The sequence below is a fragment of the Mauremys reevesii genome, linkage group 1, assembly GCF_016161935.1.
Source record: "Mauremys reevesii isolate NIE-2019 linkage group 1, ASM1616193v1, whole genome shotgun sequence".
In the NCBI taxonomy this organism is placed as follows: domain Eukaryota; kingdom Metazoa; phylum Chordata; order Testudines; family Geoemydidae; genus Mauremys; species Mauremys reevesii.
Window position 1 is genome coordinate 169187153 of NC_052623.1, and position 20573 is coordinate 169207725.

At 43.2% G+C, this 20573-nt stretch overlaps 1 protein-coding gene across 1 annotated transcript in view; it reads right to left on the minus strand.

Moving 5' to 3' along the window:
- Nucleotides 1-3341: 3341 nt before the first annotated feature.
- EVA1C (eva-1 homolog C) overlaps nucleotides 3342-20573 on the minus strand; it is a 69218-nt gene continuing 51986 nt past the window's right edge. The window contains exons 5-8 of the mRNA XM_039538976.1: nucleotides 17765-17908; nucleotides 9457-9528; nucleotides 7461-7550; nucleotides 3342-3745 (exon numbers count right to left, since the gene is read on the minus strand). Of these exons, the coding sequence (XP_039394910.1) occupies nucleotides 3342-3745; nucleotides 7461-7550; nucleotides 9457-9528; nucleotides 17765-17908 (710 nt within the window). The remainder of the gene's footprint in view (nucleotides 3746-7460; nucleotides 7551-9456; nucleotides 9529-17764; nucleotides 17909-20573) is intronic.

A 20573-nucleotide genomic window follows, 5' to 3' on the forward strand; every position in this document is an offset into this window, starting at 1 on the left:
CAAGTACTCTCAGGAGAGTGAAGAAGAAATTACTAACCTTCATTTTGATAGAGATGATTTTCACCCTAGCAGAGCAGAGAATTGTCAGCCTGGAAGAAATAAACCACCTCCAAATTTTGATTCTGGTAAGAGGTTAACTAAGCACAATGATGATGAAGCTAAGATCTTGCTTAGCCAAACTGGAACTTCAAAATGACCACTGCTGGACTCACATGGGCTTTGTCAGGTAACACATTGGCTTTCCTTTGTCTGCTGCCATCTTGGATGTTACCTTGTCAAGCATGATCATGGCTAGTTGTGGAGAGACTGGCCTTGTTTGTGTTCAATGTACAAAATATCCTTGAATAGGAAAACGTGTGGTCAAAAGTCAAACGCTTATGGAAGAAATAGAGAGACAATAGTCAGATGTGTCAATAGGGCTCCTTCAACTGTGCTGATGTTAAGTAAAAATCTGGGTTGAAGGACTAAGCCCAGAGCTTTAGAATACTGTCAAATGCAGTCACGTACAGGGCCAAACAAAGGAAGAGACACCGAGAGGCTGGGAAGTAAAAAGGTCTGAAGAATGTTCAACTGTCATGAAAAATGTGGTGGGCTGAAGGGGTTTCATTTCTAAAGTAGCCTAAATTACAGCTGTGGAAAGGAAGTGCGGGGTGCTGAAACGCTTCAGCAGGATAAGGGCTCCGAGGACTGTGGGGCTGCTTTGAGGCAGTCTATGTATTGCAGTACAGCAGAAAAGGACAATGTAAGCACATTGGCCAGATCCGCAGCTGGTATAAATCAGCATAGCTCTACTGATGTCAGTGAAGTTGCACTGATATATATATATTTAGCAGCTGAGGATCTGGCCTCCTGTCTTTAGTCCAAACTTCAAGCTGTTCCTGGGAACTGGTTTTAGGGCTGAGTCAACTAACAACAGTGAAAACATAAACCCGGGTCTAAGCTCTCTCCTTACACTTGGCTGCAGATGCATCTCTCTTAGGCCAGGTCTACACTTGAAACTGTTATTGCTAGAGTACTGTCTCTTAATGGTACGATATGTAGAGACATTTTTATACCGGCAAAACCATTAGGGCAGACACAGTTATGCTGGCATTAAAATGCTTTCACTGGTACAGCTTATTTAGTGTGAGAAATTGGTATAAGCTATACCGCCAAAAGCACTTTTTGGCCAGCATCGTGTGCCTCTACACTAGGAGGTTTTGCTGATGTAGCTGTACCAGAATAGCTGTACCTACAGATCTTTCCTAGCGTAGTGCAGGGTAGGCCTTAATCTGGTCAAAGAACTACTCCCATCTCCTCATAGGCAGGGTAAAGTTAATGAACCACAGCTGCCGCCCTGAGTCAGCTGGAATCAGGCAGCACTTCCCTGTGGGATAACACCTACTTACAGGGTGGGTCAACAGAAAAACCTGGCCTTCTCAGGCTAAAATAAAAATAAAAAAAGTCTTCCACTTTGCACTTCACCTTGCAAAGACCAAGTAATTCACTACATCTTTTCCAAACCGAAACCTGTTAAAGAAATGCATTAACCATAATAACTCTGCTGTGGCAAGGGGGCTCTCAAGTCCCAGCTAACGAAAAACTAGTGCGATCTCAGTGTACCCTGTATTGCATGCTTAACACAATGTGCATAATCTGGAAAAGTGGCCTAGCTCAATGAAGTGGGCTAATGTCATCCTTTCCCATCTCCTTAATCTGTGCTCCTTCCCTTAACAGGACAGTAATCAGCGTTCAGCTTTTCCAGTTCAGCATCTGATTGCTGCTAAGCCAGTTGAGCAAGTCCCCCTTCTCTTTTATAATTTTTCCCCCAAACTCAATTTTGAGTTTAAAACAAGCCATATTTTTTTCTTTCAGAGGATTCATATAACTACATTGTACATGGGGACTGAACAGGGACAGCACAGTGACCTCATAAGTATTACCACTAGGAAGTGACATTTTTCCTCCTTTTGTTCTGCTAGGTCCCTACAGACTGTAGTTTAAATATTGGAGACATTCTACTTAAAGGCAGGAAGGCTGCATTTTCAATGTAGATAAATTTCTGATTTAATTTTCTGGGTGATTGAACTAAATCAAACATGATTAGCCCATGAACACTTTTGAAGTGAAGATTGTGACCTTTATCAAAGAGCCTCATGAAGAATAACTTGAAATCAAGTTATCAGGCTCTAAAAATATACATTAGCAAAAATGAACTGAGGGCAAATAAATGGCCACAAGACTCACAAAAATATTTGTCTAACATGCTACCAATCCTAAGGGGCAGGAGGGAAGGGGGGGTTTATTTTGGCTCTTACAGAATTAAAAGGTTGCTAAACTCAAGGACAGATGTGACAACTCAATATGCCTCAGGTAAGTGCTCTATGACACTTCAATTTTTAAGCCTTTTCTCAACAGCACACGACAGTAAAGGTCCTGATGCCAGTTTACATTTCTTACCCATGTAGAGCTTCCCTGCAAATGGATTCTTTTTTTTCAGTGGGGAGGGCGTATGTGCCTGCTACCTGCATGCAGAAAAAAGAGCCAAACTGTGACGCTCCTACTCATGTTGACTAGCACCTTACTCTTGCTATTGAAATCCATGGGCCTACGTGTGGAGTAAAGCTTCAGCATACATCAGGGACTCGTGCGCTAGGCCTGTGTGCATTCTGCATGAGCATTAAGTGGGGTTTGGCTAACTCTGGTTCTGAACGAATACAGCACAGGTTTGAGAAAACACATGACTTCGCTGTGGCTTAACTGCAAGGGCTCCCACATTTTGTACCTCTTTTGCATACAACCCTCAAGAACCAAACCTGTTAACCTGCCTAAGGCTAGCAGGATTTTAGCTCCAGCTATAGTGAGCTCAGTTATATAGTGGTTTACTGGGGGGCAAGGTTGGGTTGGGTTGGGCTGGAGCACTAGCAGAAGGGCCTCAGGGAGCCCCGGCTGGTTTTGTCTAGCCCTGCCTTCCTCATTAATAATACAACTATTTTACATTGCTATAGCACATGGCAATTCCAAAGTACTGTAGAAGCCTGCCCTAATTAACTGTTAACTAATAAATGCCATGTCCTTATGGAACACAAATACCTAATCCTCTATTATGCTGCTTCATTACTTTTCTTTCTGCAAAGGTGTGTGTGTTTTCCAATTATTTACAGGAATTCATCTTCAACTAAGCCATTATAAAACCAAACAAACTATAAATCCTAGCAGAATTTGTTCCACACTGGGTAAGACAGTCAAGGGTTTGAAACAGTCCTTTTATTATTTATATATATATTTTTTACTTTACAAATAATTATATATAGTTACACATGTCCCTTCACAGAAGGTACATTAAAAACAAAAAGCTTGTGTCATCCAAAATAAACACTTTGTTGTTCATTAATATAAAACGGACTGATATTTCTAGTAGGAGACATATCCAAACCACTGTTCATCCAAATTTCTTGCATTATCTGTTCTCGGCGCTCTATCCTTTCAGCCAGTTCAGCTGCTTCTGTTGAATTATAACCCGAGTAATACGTCCTATAAAATCCTGTTAGCTCATTTGGCAAATCTGAATCTGAAGAATCTTCCTCTTCTTCATCATCACTGTGATCATCTGCTTTGTCGCTTTCCAGCACTGAATGGTCTTTCATTCTGTGCAGTTTTGGGAAGTGGTTAGTGCATGACACATGTATCACCAAAGCGCACAGTGTGAAGACTAAGCCCACACACACACTAGACACAAACAGGAGAGCCGCTCTTTCAGGGTGATCTAAAATTCAAAACAAAAAGCCAGACTTAAAACATCTGTAAACAAAAGCCGAAAACAGATAGAAAAGTCAGCGGTTGTTTCCAAAGAGCCCTACATGATGTTGAGTAAGTTTGGTGCTTTTTTGGCATTATCTGCCATGCAACAAAAAGTTTGCATACTTGTCATCTAAATCCTGCCTAGGCAATTTCTTTAATGACTGTGCAAAAAGACTTGCCCCTAAAAGTGTTACGCTGTATTTTATGAATAGTTTACTAGCACTCTTAGCCACTGGCTGGTGGCCATGCCTCCCTTTTCTAGCCCTCTTGCCATAGTGGGCATGGCCTGGGGGAAAGGGGGCATGGGCAGAGAGGTGCTGGGTTCTGGCAAACTCAGGTTGCCAGAATAGTCTCTCAGGCTGTTGCTGCCTTCAAGACAAAGGGTACACCTACATGTGAGCTGGGATTCCTAGCTAGCATAGACGTACCCATGCTAGCTCTGCTCCAGCGTACATGCTAGAAATAGAAGCGCAGCCAGGATAGCAAGGGCAGCGGCTCTGGCTCACTGCCTGAGTACATACCTGCCCAGCCCCCCTGGATACATGTTTGGGGGCTAGCCAGAACCATGGCCCTGCTAGCCCCAGATACACTGCTCTTTTTAGTGCTCTAGCATAAGCAGCACTAATGTGGGTACATCTGTCTCAGCTGAGAATAGCACCCGTTAGCTCAAATATCGATGCATTTGTAAAGCAGTCCTGAGATTGCTCTAAGTTGCCACTCAGGACCAGATGAACACTTGCAATCTGAGTATCAGGGAAACACAAAGGTATCTTACTCATTGCAGCTTTCCCATCCCCCAAGCTGTCACATGCCAAATGGCAAGTCCTGAGGAGCTAAGCCATAAGCAGCAGTCACTCCATCTCCAGCTGTGATCTTGTCAAATGTCATAAGTGAAGGCCAGGTGTGAGTCGAGAATGCCAATGTACAAGGGGGTGCAGAGGGCTACCCAAACCTCCTGATTCTGGTATATACAATCTGGTTCACCAAAGGATGTCATGGGAGGGCTCAAATAAAAGCTTGTGTCACACTGGTCAGCAATAGCATTGTGAAATGAATGTACAGATAATATGTAAGGAGTTACGTGTAGATACTAAAACTATGTTCTTAAGTTTGTTTCTAGAGATTAGTCACCAGCACAGGTGAAAAACAGGTTCTCTCCAGAAAGGTTTATCTATCTGACTGTTCTCATGTAAATTACATGTGATATGTTTCACAATGGGTCTCCTATCACCAGTCTGGCCTGAATGCAAATGAAGGAGTGCAAGAATTTTAAAAAGAAACTAACCAGGAAGGAAAAGCATGTGGGGCAGGTGGCGGGGGCAGCACAGAGAACTCCATCTGCAGGTTCACATCAAATGTTTGCCCCACTATATTTGGGAGGGAAAGAAGACACCTGGGCACCCTTCAGTGAGGAAGAAAAGGACAGCACTTTTGCTTCATGGAAAAAAAGGGGTCTCAATTGGGTTAGGTTGAAAACGCTGGAGTGAACTTGGGGTGAGATAAGCTTCTTTAGATAGAAGGTTAAGTTTCGTCTCTAGAAAGTGTGTTATGATTTTGTTTTATATGTAACCATTTGTTTCTGCTAGTATTACTCATTATCGCTTAAATCTCTGTTTCTTTGATAACAAACATCCTTATTTTCACTGTAACTAAGTGCTGGGGTGTAAAGAAAAATGCTGGTGCTTAGTTGAATCTTACAAGCTGTTCCTTTGGGAACAGCAAGTCTGGTCATTCTGTGAGTGTCCAGCGGATAAGGGGCTGGACACTGCTGGGAATGCTCTGGGAACTCAGGGGGCTGGTGTGTGCCGTCCCCACCTGTACAGCGAGACTAAGGCCTGTGGAGGCCTGGAAGGTAATGCTTGTGCTGCCAGAGGCTGTTGGTTTCAGGGAGCTGATGCACAGCAGGCAGAGACGTTGCTTTACGATTAAGGGCAAGTGCTGGCGAGGTGTCTCTCAACCCTGGCGTAACAGGGTTGGCATCCACCTCTCACATATGCCCCCTTTGGGGACAATGTGTCTGCAGTCTTTCCATTTATAGTGACCCATCAATAGTGGCTCAGGTGGTTTATTAGTGATTCAGCTCTCTGGTCGAGTCACACACACTGTGTATGTGAAACAGAACAAACCCCCTCCAGGGTATACAGTCTTTAACTTTCCCCAGATATGATATGGGTCGTACCCTCAAGGCTTCACCCCTGGAGACACTGACTTTTTGTGGCCCTCACTGGACTCAGTCCTTACTCAGTCCCAACAGCCAACCAGGAGATCCTTCTTTGCTCCCCCGGTCCCCGCCCGCAGACTGTCTTGGGCTCAATCCCCAGCAGCGACCCAGGAGCTCTCTTTTGCACCCCCAGTCCCTTCCCACACTGAGCTGTCTGTGGTCCTACTTCTCTTTCAGACAGTCAGGAACACAGTCCTCTCTCCTCCAACTCCAAGCAGCAACTGACTGCTGCTCTGCTCTGCAGCTCCTTTTATATGGCCATACTGGGCCCTGATTGATTGCTCTCTGCAGCCTCTCTCATTGGCTCTTTCTCCGCAACCACTCTTGGCTTCTTGGAGGACTTCTCTTCTGCTCCTCTCTGGGATGGAGTGTGGCAGGACCCTAAGGTCTCCAGTCACACCCGGGCACCCTTGAGGAGCATCACGTCAGGTCAGTACTTGTATGGCAGACCTCTAAAGCAAAGGTGTGCTACAGGAAGGTGTGATGGTGACTCAATAGTGAACACTCTTCTGTCTGAACTCACAACCCTGGGTTTAGCAAGCCAACGCTCTTCTGTCTGACTCACTATTTAATGACTTTCCCAGTACAGTGCTAGGGGACACTGTGCTGCAGCAGTGTCATGTTTCAAATGTGTTGTAAAACCAAAGCCGCAATTGCTTGTGCTCATTTACAGATCCCATGACCTCTTCTGAAAGAGTAGAAATGTTGGCTCCAGGGCTTCTCTCAAATTTCAACTCGTAGTGTTATATTGTGTCTGCCTACATCTTTTTCTGAGTTTTTGGTTAGCTGGTGATATTATTGTTATGAGCTAGGTGATACCTTGTTATGGGTTGAGTTAAAAGCCCATTGAGAGTGGTAGGTGTGAACTCATCCTTCATTTAACATAACTGTAAGCATAAGCCCCACCAAAGGCAAAAAGTGTGTGTGAACCCACTCAGGAGTTTTTGGCTGAATACTGTTTTGGGTAGGGCTGTGTGTGTGAGAAGAGAGTCACTGTAGTTAATCCACCTCCCTGAGAGGCAGTAGCTAAATCAACGGAACAATTCTTCTGTCCTAGCACTGTCTACACTGGGGTTTAGGTCAGTGTAGGTTTAACTATGGTTTAGGTTTGACTACGTCACTCAACGTTGTGGATTTTTCACACCTTTGAGTGATGTAGCTAGGTCACCTAACTTTTCAGTGTAGACCAGCCTTGAGAAAGACAGACAACCGAAAGGAGCAGCTGAAAGAAGGTGAGCACCCAGCTGCTCCGATTGAAATCACTCATTTTAAAAATCTTGTCTGCAACCTCTAAAAGAAGTTCCTTCGGGCTGGAACATATTACATAGATGTCAGTTGCTATGTTATGATTGTCTCATCCTCCCGGCAGTGTGGTAATGCTCTATCAGCACAATTACTAGAAGTAACAGGCTTACCAAAGACAATATAAGGAGGAAAAAAAAATCCAACATTTTCCTACCTCTAATGTAAGCAAATGTAGCCAAAGAGTTGCTAATAATAATTCCATCTTTCTTTGGAAGCCTTGATTCCCTGGGGTCAATGTTTATATCTATAATGTGAAAATACAAGACAAATGCAATTAGATTATGTTACTTTTGATAATGCTACTAAATTCTAATTTTTCTTACAAGTACACCTCTACCCCGATATAACGCTGTCCTTGGGAGCCAAAAAATCTTACTGCGTTATAGGTGAAACTGCGTTATATTGAACTTGCTTTGATCCGCTGGAGCATGCAGACCCCACCCCCACCCCAATCGCTGCTTTACTGCATTTTATCCGAATTCGTATTATATCAGGTCACATTATACCGGGGTAGAAGTGTAATTTTAAATCGAACAGGTCATCTAACTGAACTCCTGGAAAAATTTAGGACTGCCAGTGTTATGGTTTCAGGGACTTTGCAAAACATTAGATCAAACCCATGATCTACAAACAAAACATAATGGCTAGTTAGAAAACTACAAAATTGTTATTAAACAGCAGCTATGACCAATCCCATTTAGTGCCTGAACCAAAGCCCAAAGAGGCCAAAGGAAAGATTCCAAATGACTTCACTGAGCTTTCAATCAGACCCTAAATGAATCACTTCCCAAAGCAATCTCTGCAGTATCCTAGAAATGGTGGCAATAGAGGATGTGTGCTAGCCACACCATTCACTTTCTCTGCTGTTCACAAAATTACATGTCAGCCTTACTCATACATGGCTATCCAGTCTGAAACAATCATATACTCACTGTTACTGTTCACATCTCTTGACCACAGTTAAGAAAGATGTACAATAGTTATGGATGACCATGATGTGCCAATGTCCCAGCAATGGAAATGTCAAAATGCAATACGTTTAAAGTTCTGTTTAAAGTGACTTCAATGACTTAATTAAAGATCACAGTTCATAGTATGTAGTGTAAGGGGATGGTTAGCAGATAATTTGTTTTTTATTTGCAGTTTCCCCTCCACCTTATTCCAATCTAAATTTAATAAATTAATAGACAAGAATGAAATACGCTAAGACAATAATAAGATTATACTGTGCATGGCTACTTCCCAGGGAATGAAAGTGGCCAGACTGAGAAGCAGCTGAGGAGACCAGCAATGAAAATTAACAGTTCCAAGTGTTGCCACTCTGATTCTTGAGGAAATCTTGTGTGTATAAACACAACGTTGATCAAGATTGCTTTTTTTTTCAGAAAATCTTTAGCTCTGCATACAAACAACCACATTGTGTAGCTTGTTTGGTTTGAACATGCAGTTTCAGGCAAATGACTTCTCCACACTTTAAGGCACCCCTTTAAATATTCAGAAGCGCTGGCAGTGAACTACACCGCACATTGGGCATGTGCGTTCTGGAGTAGACACAAAATTCCAGGCTGTGCCTCTGTAAAAGGTGGCCAGAATGAGGCAGCGATTGGCACACTAAGGTCCTGGGGAGAATCAGTAGCTCCTCACTTAGCAGAGCCACTGAGCATCTACTGAGTCAACAGGTTCTTCCACAGGAACAGGTGTGGGAGGAATGCCGTAACCCGGCAGCTGCAAGCTTACCCGCTTCACCTCTCAAATTTAGGACCAAATCTTGCAATCCTTGCTTGAGCCAACATCTCATACATTTTTTATAGGCATTTGACCTGAGAAAAGGACAGCTGGATTTGGCCCACAATAACTTATTTAATATCAGGCCCAGAATCTTGCCTTTGTTCCTGAATGGATTTCTCATTGTGAAATTCCCACGTTACAGTATCATCAGAATCTAATTGTGTAGAACTCATTCTGTTGATGATAAAACACCTTTTTTTTTTTAACAACTTTCAGTGGTCAGAGCCAGTTTTAACACACGGTTTTACTACTTCCCCCTCTAATTATTCTAATACAACTATGTCCATCTTTCATCAAACATATTTCCTATTTTCACTTAAAGACAAATGATGGTAATAAACCATAAAAATTACCATATTTACCATTGTTCTGCTTTAGGGAAGGATTTAGATTAGAAATCATCGGATCAACTGCTGTAAGTATGATTTTGGGAACTAAAAAGAAAAAAGAAAAATTGTATACCGTCAATTTTAAGACTGTTACACTATCTGAGTTGTTATCTTAATCACACTGCAAATAGGGGAAATTCACTATAAACTATGGCCCAGAATAATAATCAAACCCATTATTAGTACATTTTAAATGTGCACAAGCAACACCTTTATGATCATTGTAACACAAAAGACCAGGGCTGTAATTCTCTGCTGGCCTTGTCTACTAAAGAACATTCATACAGAGGCTCCAGTCCTGCAGCTGGATTCGCACAGCCAGACCCTTGTGCCTGCATGCAGCTCAAGTGCAGCCAATGTGGCTGCATGAGGGTGCTAGGGTCTGCTCTTCTGGGTTGGACTGAAGGACTAGGGCCAGAGTTTGTGCTCCCAAAGCCACAGGTACTGAAAGAGCTACATTTCTCTTGTTAACAAAAGATGAATCAAATGGAGAGCAGAAGTTTTCTTTCTTTCAGGGGCAAGATCTTGCTTTTTCTGCTCCTCTTCTTATGTTCCTACTTGTAGTCAAAAGTAGTAGATGATAAAAGAAACAAGTCCTTGTTAAATCCCTTAGCGCCAGGTGAGAGCAAGGGTCTGGACTCCTGCCAGAGATCTGTCTCACAGGGCATAGTTTCCATAAGACATAACTATCTAATAGCTACATCCAGCTTTCTGGATCAAAAGGAAATACCAATGAACAGGAAATAATGAGGCACACTTTTGATAGACCTTAAATTGTGCCAATCACTGCTTTTGATGAGGAGAATAGATCAAGTCTGTAACGGTCAGTAAAGAAATGTTTGAAGCCCTGTGTGATGTGCTCTGTAACTTTCCTGACTAGAAGTTTTTGTTCTACTTCAAGTGGTGGACCCTATGGGTATGCCATTGTGGGTGTGCGTGCACTCCATATGCCAGAGAACCCACAGTGGAATATAGGGACCACACAACTTGAAGAACTCCAGTTACGGCAAGGTAAGTAACTGGAGAGTGTTCCAGATGGAATGAGCTCTTAGACCATGTCTACACTATGGTGCTGCAACTGTGCTGCTGTAGTGTAGATGCTTCATACAGCGATAGAAGGGGTTTTTCCATCACTGCAGCTAATCCACCTCTGAGTTCTGGTAACTATGTCAAAGGAAGAATTCTTTCATTGACTTAGCCATAGCTACACTGGGAGCTATTTCAGCTAAGGTGACCAGAAGTCCCAATTTTATAGGGACAGTCTCAATATTTGGGGCTTTTTCTTGTATAGGCTCCTATTCCCCTTCCCCCTCCCTCCCTCCCGTCCCGATTTTTGACACGTGCTGTCTGGTTACCCTAATTTCAGTTTAACTACAGCCCTCTGGGGTGTGAACTTTTCACCTGAGTGACGCAGCTAGGTTGATCAAAATTTTAAGTGTAGACTAAGCATTGGTCTGAGTAGCCAGAGAACTGTTTCCTTTTAATTAACTTCTTTTTCTTCTGGTGCATTTTAGTGGATTTAATTTGGAGGCTTTCACACTCTTCTTACAGGGATTAAAATGATCTAAAAGGAAGGCACATTGTGTACATGTTAAGAGCACACAATTCCTGTGTCAGATGAATGGGTTCTTCAGTTATCCTGATCTTGGCACCTATTCTCTGTACTATACAAAGACAGATTGATGGAGTTTCACACAGATTTGGAAAATGGAAGACATTTCAGGTATGAAACAAATGTTTGCCAATAAACTGTGTAAAAGAAGATTGAGAGGAACAGAGGGAGGTCCAGTCCAAGGGGCTGAAGTACAGTTTTACTCTGAAAAATAACTGTAAAAACGGCGCTTCTTACTGCCCAGCCATTCTCCATAGGTGTGGGATCAAAGTCACATCTGTTTCCTTTCCTGGTCAAGTTTTTAAAGTAAGTTTTAGTACTTTTGACTCCTGTAAATACTGCAAAGCCAACATGGATATGGGAGCGTAATTTGGCCTCTACTTTGGCTTGTGCATCATCAGATTTGTTAACTGAGTTCCAGAGGCAGAATTTTTATTATTGATGTGTGAGCCAGAAAATGAACAGCTTGATTTTCAGATTCCAGGCTGAATTTGGAGGGCTGGCACGTGTACAAAAAAAAAAAAATCTGTGTGTTCATTTGAAAGGTTGTGAGTCTGTCATGGAGATCATGGAAGTCACGGATTCAGTGACTTTCCAGGACCTCTGTGACTTCTGGCCATTGCTGGGGCAGTCTTGGGCCGCTGTGGCTCCTCCCCCGGCAGCAGCAGTAGGGGCCTGGGCTACCACCACCCGCCCACCCCGACACCAGTGGGGGCCCTGGGCCATGTGCCACTGTGCCCTCCCCCAAGCACCCACAGGGGTCCTAGGCCACGCGCTGCCTCCCGCCAGCACCTGCAATGCCCAGCTCCCCCGGGCCACCCCCAGAGCACTTGTGGCACACCCAGGCCAGCCCCCTGCCATCACCCAAGATTTAGTCAGGGGTCTATAGTACAAGTCTTGGACAGATCACAGGGCATGAATTTTTGTTTACTGCCCATGACCTGTTCATGACTTTTACCAAAAATACCCATGACTGAAACATAGCCTTATTCATTTGTAATAGCTGGTCTGGAAATAATGAGAGACACTAAACAAGGAACACCAGGCTTCTGCTTTTATCAATTCAGTTTTCAAAGTACAAGTGCATTTTAAATGAGATCTGGCAAGACATTCTTGGGATAACACTTATGATCAAAGGGGCCAAAGGCCTTGTGGTGTCTATTACCACAAAGGATGCATCTGTAGGGAGTATTTTTCTCTGTTTCTTTTAGAGAGACTCTCAGGTGGTGAGAAAGAAGGAAATATGGAACATATTCTAAAGGGAAGACCCAGCACTGCTGAGACAGAAAAAAAATCACATATTGTATTACATTTTTATTTCAGAGATCAGCCATTAAGATTTTATGACAGCATAAATCATTTATCTTGAAATTTTCAGAAAAGGGGGGTCTCCATTTTCTGTAAAACTTGGGTTTTACAGAAAATGGGTTTTGGAATTCTCTGGAAAGAACTGAGGTGTAAAACTAATACAATGTATACTACTATTTGATCATGCTGAGATGCCTTATCTAATGAAAATCACAAGTGAAGGATCTCTCCATCAGCAATCTTTGGTTTCTCCTAGTTTGGGAACCTTTCTCTTTCTAAAATAAGCAAAGTAATTCACAGCCCGAGTCCCATCTCTCTCTCTCTCTGCTGACTCTGCGTAGGGGAAGAAAGATGGATAATATTTTGTCCCATTCCTTTTTGTCAGCATAAGCAGTGTGGCCCTCATTCAGCAAAGTACATAAGGAGGCCCTGATTCAGCAAAGTGCATAAGCACTTGCTTAAGTCTGTCTTTATTCAGCACTGCATTATGGGCATGCTTAACTTTAAGCATGTGCATAAGTGCTTTGCTGTATTGGGATTTAAGTAAGAAAATTGTGAAGGATTTTGGGATCAGAGGTGCTATAAAATGTACATTAATTATTACTACAACAAAAGTGCATGAAGGAAAAGCCAATTTCCTCATCTTTCTCTGTTAGTGCAACCATACCAGTATCAAAGCCTGTGCTACATCAAAAGTTCTATTCATCGTTGCAGTAATACCAGTAAACCCGGCACTTAAGTTCCATAAATAAAGAAGACCATCAAGCTCCCATTGCTTAGCCAAGCATCCAGCAAAGCACTTCTAGAGTTTCTTCTTAATCGTTTCATAAATGTCTCCAACTCACTCGTCTTAAGAATCAGGTCTCAGTCTTGGCTCCACTGGACTTTGCTAAGAGGACAGGCTCTATAGCGAGGCTCTCTCAGATCTCTTGTCTCCACAAAACAGTTTCCAACATGAAACCTCAGCTCTTCTCTAACCAACCTGCTAACTGCTTCAAAGCTTCATGAAGCCTCTGCAGAAAACTTCTCTCCTTCACCTTGCCCTTGAGGCAATCACCTCAGTTTCCCACATAACTGAACAACAGTCATTTCTACTGAAAAGCCTCATATCCAACTTTCTTTTCTGACAATGGGGCCCTCATACTACCTCCTCCTTTTGTTCCTATGACAACTCACCTCTATATTAGTGTATGTCTACAAAGCAGCTGCAAGGGTGCTTCCCAGTGTGGGTAGACAGACAGCGTGGCCATGGTGACATGGCTGGCAGCTCACGATAGCCACCTGAGTACGAGCCTGCCCGATCCCTTGGGTACCTAGCTTCCGTTGGCCTAGCTCCATTGCTCGGGGAGGGGGTGTTCCTACAGCAATGGAAATACTACTGTCACTGGAAGCAGCGTCTACACTATCGAGTTATGCCGATATAGCTATGCCACTATAGTCCCTGTAGTGTAGACATGGCCGTGGCTCAAATTAGCACACTTGAGTTACTCCACCTGAGCTAGCTTATCTTGAGTGAGAGTGACCACATGGCAAAAAACCCAAACAAACACTTGAGCTACACAGAGTGATTGGATTAGCAGAATGATTGGACGAGCAACTGGAAGCATCCCCCACAGTGTTACTGCTCTAGCGCCATTAGCATGAGTTTCAGGCATGCTAGAGATTTTTATGTGTGGACAGGAGTTAAGATAGGTGCAAAACTTGAATTATAGATTGCACTAATGATGCAGTTAAGACAAACCCTGAATATGCACATAGGCAATTTCTTGTGTTAAAATCCTTTTTCTCTGATACTTTGGTACAACTGCTAAATAAAAATACTTTTTTAAAGAAGACTGTTGATTGCTATCACTGGTCACAGGTTCCCAATGGGAGGAAACCCTGGTGCTCAGAGCCCAGTCATACCTGTCAGATGATAAGAAGTTGGGACAAGCTGAGTAGCGTACCTGAGTCCCAGCCGAAGAGAGGCAGAATCACAAGATTCCACCCTGAGACAGGGAAAGACTTAAAGGACCAAACCCCGAGGTGGGTGCTCTCAGAGAGATCTGAAAGAGGACAGAGGTGCAGCTAGCCCTGTAACCAGGACAGATATTGTCTATGTTAAAATCCAAATCTCGGGTGGGGGAAACCATCATCTCATAGAGGAGGAGGAGGTGAGAAGAAATTCTGAGGCAAGATCAGGAACATCTCTCAAAGTACATCCTTAGTGGCCTTACAGTTGAGAACGTAGGCATTCCTTATCACTGATGTGCTATCAATTCAGTTCAGTTTGGCAGCAAGAGGCAAATTGCTTTAGCGAAGTAAAACTTGATTTACTGCCATAATCAGAAATTTCTATGGAGAGGTTTGCTTTAAAAACATATGACTGTACCTATCCACTGGGAGTCTTTCATCAAAAGGAGCTCCCACCCCGTGTGTGGAATTTCAAGAATTCCAAAACTCTTCTTTTCTCATGACTACTAGATGATCTATAAAATAATTAGAGCTGCAAATCACTTGCTAATGCTTCAGATTGAACAATTTAGTATTGTTTGGCAGAAAAAACCTGCAAAATGTGCCAGCAACACAGAAGAATGTTATCTACTACCTGGTGTATGTGTCTTTGCAAAACCACTACAATGATTAATAGTATGAGTTATCTTACCACATACACACCCCTCGGCCCACAAATAAAGAACAAGGTGTCATAATTATTAATAGAGTAATTAAAGGGAATTCCAATAACTCACTTTTATAAAAGGACCAACAATACAGCATTTACTGTCTAAGCATATTATGTATTAGCTCCATGGCAAGCCTCCAGCTCCTTCTTCATAAAAATAAATATCAATCTTAGTAATTCCTCTCACCTGAAGGCTAACATACCCTCTTTTAAGAGGGTAGATTCTTAAAAGCTCTAAAACATACCTTGAGAAATCCCCTATTGTGCCTACAAGGAACCTGCCTTCTAGATAATCCATAGATGATCATTGTTTTCTCTGATCTTCAGATATATGACACTGTAGAACTAAGTTAAGAATCAATCCCAAAATGGCTATTTATTACCAACCGTGCAAGTAAACTCCAAGTACTGCTTTTTTGGGCTGCTCCCATGGAAAGACCTGCCAGAGATAGACTCAGAAAACTCTACAGTATTTCCCCATAGAGTTAATTCAGCATATTCCTCACAGGGAGGGGAGGAGATTGCAGCTGCACAGAGAGGAAGGGGCAGGGTGCACAGCTGTCAAACCTATGAAGCCCAAGGACCTCTGGTGATATTGCCAAGTTAACACCTCCTTTCGACTGGCAGCACAGATTGCTGCTGTTGGCCTCACCATTTATACCGGTGTCTTACCTCAGTGCTCAGGCCAGGGGGTAAGAAAGAGCAGGCCTAGGAGGAGTTAATGATACTATTGCAGTTTCTGTAGTGTAGCAGCAGGGGCCTGATCCAAAGCCTTCTGAAGAAGTCATTGGAAAGACTTGGATCAGACTATGTAGGCTGCCTACAGGAGCTAGCTACTTCCCTTCTGGCTAGATGCCACCTTTACCCGGCTGCCAAAAATGCAGATCCCCAGTTATTTGGTGCTCAGGTGCAATTACATGTGCAGGCTTCAAGGGGGCACAGAGCATGCTCCCTCTCTGGTCTGGGGGCTTTTCTGCCCAGCACCCTGACCAACTGTTGGGAGCCTCTGGTGTTTTGTGAGCAGAACCATTAAAACAAACCCACTACTGGGCAAGAGCAGTTATTGATCAGGGCATACAGGAAAATGAAAACCCAGACACAGGGATGGAATTTAAAGTGGAAGGATGTTACGTTATCAATTTTTAACTTTAATGCCAATACCAAAAATGTATTTGGGTTCAATGTGGTGTTAATTGACCTCTATGCCAAATATCTAATGTTCAGGGTAGGACCTCTTTAGCCTCTACCCTAGGGCTCATGCCTCCCTCCCCATCCTCTGGCTCTCTTCCCTGTGAGGGAGAATGAGGGTACACATGTGGGCACCTGTCTGTGAAGACTTATGGTCTCCCCATTTTTCACCAGCCTAATAATTTCCCCCAGTTATCTCATGGGTCTCTTACTCTTATCACCTTTGGGAGCTGGCCCCTCAGAGCTTCTCATCCACACTGGACACTGGCCACAGCTGTGTCAAAATTACAAACTCATTTATAAACTTACAACTTTTAAATCCTGTCTTTTCTCCCTATTTACCTAAAACCAGGCCTCCAGGATGCTGCTAAGAAGGTGGAAAAACTCACCAGGAACCTTGTCAATCTTGCCCTGAGGGAAAAATTCCTTCCTAATCCCAAAACCTGGCAAACAGTTCAACAATTCAAACTATATCTCCACAACAGAACAGGGAGCAGCAACCACGGCAGAATTGCTACTGCATACTGTGAGGGTGAAGGGGAGAAGAAAGACACTGCCCGTGAGCAGCCCCCAGCCCGTGTCCCCACTCCCTGGGGCAAGTGGAGGGTTCACAGCTCCCCACAGCGGCCCAGCCCCCCCGGGTGGCTCTTACCACAGCTTGGCTCTGGCTTCTGGCCTGGCCAAGGGGCAGGAGCTCAGGGGGGAGGGGGAGAGGAGGAGCAGGGGGTGGGGTCCAATGGCAGGTGGGAGGTGTGGGGGGCCCAAAAGTTCTTTGTGCCCAGGGCCCCACTAAATCTTAATCCGCCTCTGGCTGCAGGGGTGCAGCTGCACTGGTGCTCCGCAGTAGTGCTTTAGTGGAGATGCTACTGCTCTGACAGGAGAGCTTAGTTGATCCACCTCTGAGAGTGACAGTAGCTATGTTGGCAGGAGACGCTCTCTGGTCACCATAGCACTGTCTACACTGGGGGTTAGGTTGGTATAACTATGTTGCTCAGGGGGTGGATTTTTCACATGCTTGAGCAACGTAGTTATACCCATATAAGTCTGTAGGATAGCCCTGGCCTGAGACTTTACCCAGAGTAAGGAAATTCTCTGTAGGGGGAGGAACTTAGGTTTGCCCCTGTGGATCATATTTCAGGATCAAGGCCTTTATACAGTGCTTTGATTATGTTGAAATGCTTTATAAAGGCTAACACAATGCAATAGTAGATTTTTTTTACTTAGCTTTGCTGTAGATGAATTATGTGGCAAACAATTTAATATCTAGAGCATTTGTCAAGCACTTATTTTAATTATTGCAATTTATGTTATGTAGGTCTCTAGCTATGTGATTGTACCTACATCTCAGGTATTTTGTCATGTAACTATAATAGGTTACAGATGCTAACAGGAAGGCCAGGTTTAAGAATCCAGCTCTGGGCGTGTGTGTTCATAGATGTATACACAACTTTGCATTATTATGCTCTGCAAGTAGAATGAGATCTTCAAAATTATCACATATTTGCTCTTACCACATGCATAGCTGACATTAAGATATTTTTTCACTCCAGGCAGGCACGGACTTCCAAAATGGTTGTTGTTGACAATAATTTTACACCTCTGTTTCCCATAACACTTCTTTGATAATACTTCTAAAGCTGTATAGGACAAACAGTCTGAAAGAAAAAAATCTGTAATGTTGATTATATACATATACTTATGTTATCAAAGACAGTATCTACTACATGGGTACTTATGAACCTTAACCTGTCATCCATATTCAGTCAAAACTCCCATTAATTTCCCTGAGTAGGACTGCAGAATTAGGTCTTAGGTTTGTTCATTGAATATAAACCTACCTTGCTAACTTCTACATTTGCCTTGCGTTTGTTAGGAGATGGGATTTGTATATTTCTGTTGCAGGTCAAAAATGTGCTCCCTGTTTCAATAACATGCCATGCGCAGTAATTTTATAAAAATAAACTCATCCACCTGGATTCTACATTGAAGGTGAAATTAACTGAATAGGAAAGGTTATGTACTGTACCTACCTGCTTTAATCTACTTCAGAAAAGGCAGAATAACTTTAAATGCTATTAATTTCTCATATGCACTAAACACAAATCCAACAGGAAAAAATGCATTTTTGTCTTGTTTTTTAAATACGAAACCTTCTGAAATTGCAAGTGAGAAGAAGGTCATTGTTTTCTGGAGCTCTCTGCTCCCAACCAATATTATTTCATTTCCTTTGTGGCTTTCCATGAATGATGGATGCTTTCTTTTTGGAGTCACCAGCTGGAGACTTTTAAGAGGTAAGAAATATATTTCACACCTTTTGATCACAAATATCAGACAAAGAAGGCAGCTCATTATCTTCTTCCTCTTCATTTCCATCTGGGTTGGCTAGTGCTACTTCAGAAGAAACATGTTAATGATCACAATGAGTTTAAATAGGATTCACAATAGATTTAACACAAGGCAAAAATCAGTCACTTTTGAAAAGAAAACAGATTTCATAGTGAGGTTATTGACAAAAATAAAAATTCTAAATTTGAAGTCCAGAGATGGAACAAATGTGTAATTTATAGATTTAATACTTTTAAATGCAGACTAGACTTAAGCAAAAATGAGTAACTTGTAAACCTGAGTAGCCAGTCTGAGGATACTGCATTATTTGTTTGTTTTTGGCAAATGGCTTAGTGACTGGTAATCTTGAGATACATATTCCCTGGAAAGCAATTCTTAGCTATAAGAAAAAGCTGGTGACTCTTAACTCCAGCACTGTACTTTTGATGCAAGTCGGAAAACTATTAGAAACAAAATACTTTAGTTTTCAAAATCTTCTGACCACATTACATATGATATCTGTCATAGTGGAATTTTATAAACTCAAAGCTGACAAAGAGAAGGAAGAGTTTTGATTCAATGACTCAGGGTACGTCCAGACTACCCGCCGTATCGGCGGGTAGCGATCGATTTATCGGGGATCGATATATATCGCGTCTCATCTAGACGCGATATATATCAAACCCCAAATGCGCTCCCCATCGACTCCAGAACTCCACCGGAGCGAGCGGCGGTAGCGGAGTCGGCGGGGGAGCCGCGGACGTCGATCCCGCGCGGTGAGGACGGGAGGTAAGTCGGGATAAGATACTTCGACTTCAGCTACAGTATTCCCATACCTGAAGTTGCGTATCTTACATCAACACCGCCCCCCCACCCCCAGTGTAGACCAGGCCTCAGCTGTTTTAGTCTCCCTTTGGTGAACTTGAACTTTGGAAGACTTAGCCCTGGTCTACACTACGAGTTTAGGTTGAATTTAGCAGCGTTAGATCAATTTAACCCTGCACCCATCCACATGACAAAGCCATTTTTGTCAACTTAAAGGGCTCTTAAAATTGATTTTTGTACTTCTCCCCAATGAAGGGATTAGTGCTGAAATTGACATCGCCGGGTCAAATTTGGGGTAGTATGGACGCGATTCGACGGTATTGGCCTCCGGGAGCTATTCAAGAGTGCTCTGTTGTGACCGCTCTGGACAGCACTTTCAACTCAGATGCACTAGCCAGGTACACAATAAAAGCCCCAGGAACTTTTGAATTTCATTTCCTGTTTGACCAGCGTGGCAAGCTCATCAGCACAGGTGACCATGCAGTCCCAGAATCGCAAAAGAGCTCCAGCGTGGACCGAATGGGAGGTACTGGATCTGATCGCTGTTTGGGGAGACGAATATGTGCTATCAGAACTCCGTTCCAATAGACGAAATGCCAAAATATTTGAAAAAATCTCTAAGGGCATGATGGATAGAGGCTACAACAGGGACCTACAGCAGTGCCGCGTGAAAATTAAGGAGCTTAGGCAAGCCTACCAAAAAACCAAAGAGGCAAACAGCCGCTCCAGGTCAGAGCCCCAGACATGCCACTTCTATGATGAGCTGCATGCAATTCTATCGGGGGGCCCTACTACTACCCCACCCCTATCCATGGACACCTGCAAGGGGGGAGTCTCACGCAACAGGGATGAGGATTTTGGGGATGAGGAAGATGAGGTGGAGGAGGATGAGGATAGCGCACAGCATGCAAGTGGAGAAACCATTCTCCCTGACAGCCAGGAACTATTTATCACCCTGGAGCCAATACCCTCCCAATCTTCCCAAGGTGGGCTTACGGACCATAAAGCCAGAGAAGGCACCTCTGGTGAGTGTACCTTTGTAAATATAATGCATGGTTTAAAAGCAAGTGTGTTTAATGATTAATTTGCCCTGAAGACTTGGGATGCATTCGCGGCCAGTACAGCCCCTCCTTTTAAATGGCCAACCCAAAGGGGTGCTTGGTATGGGAA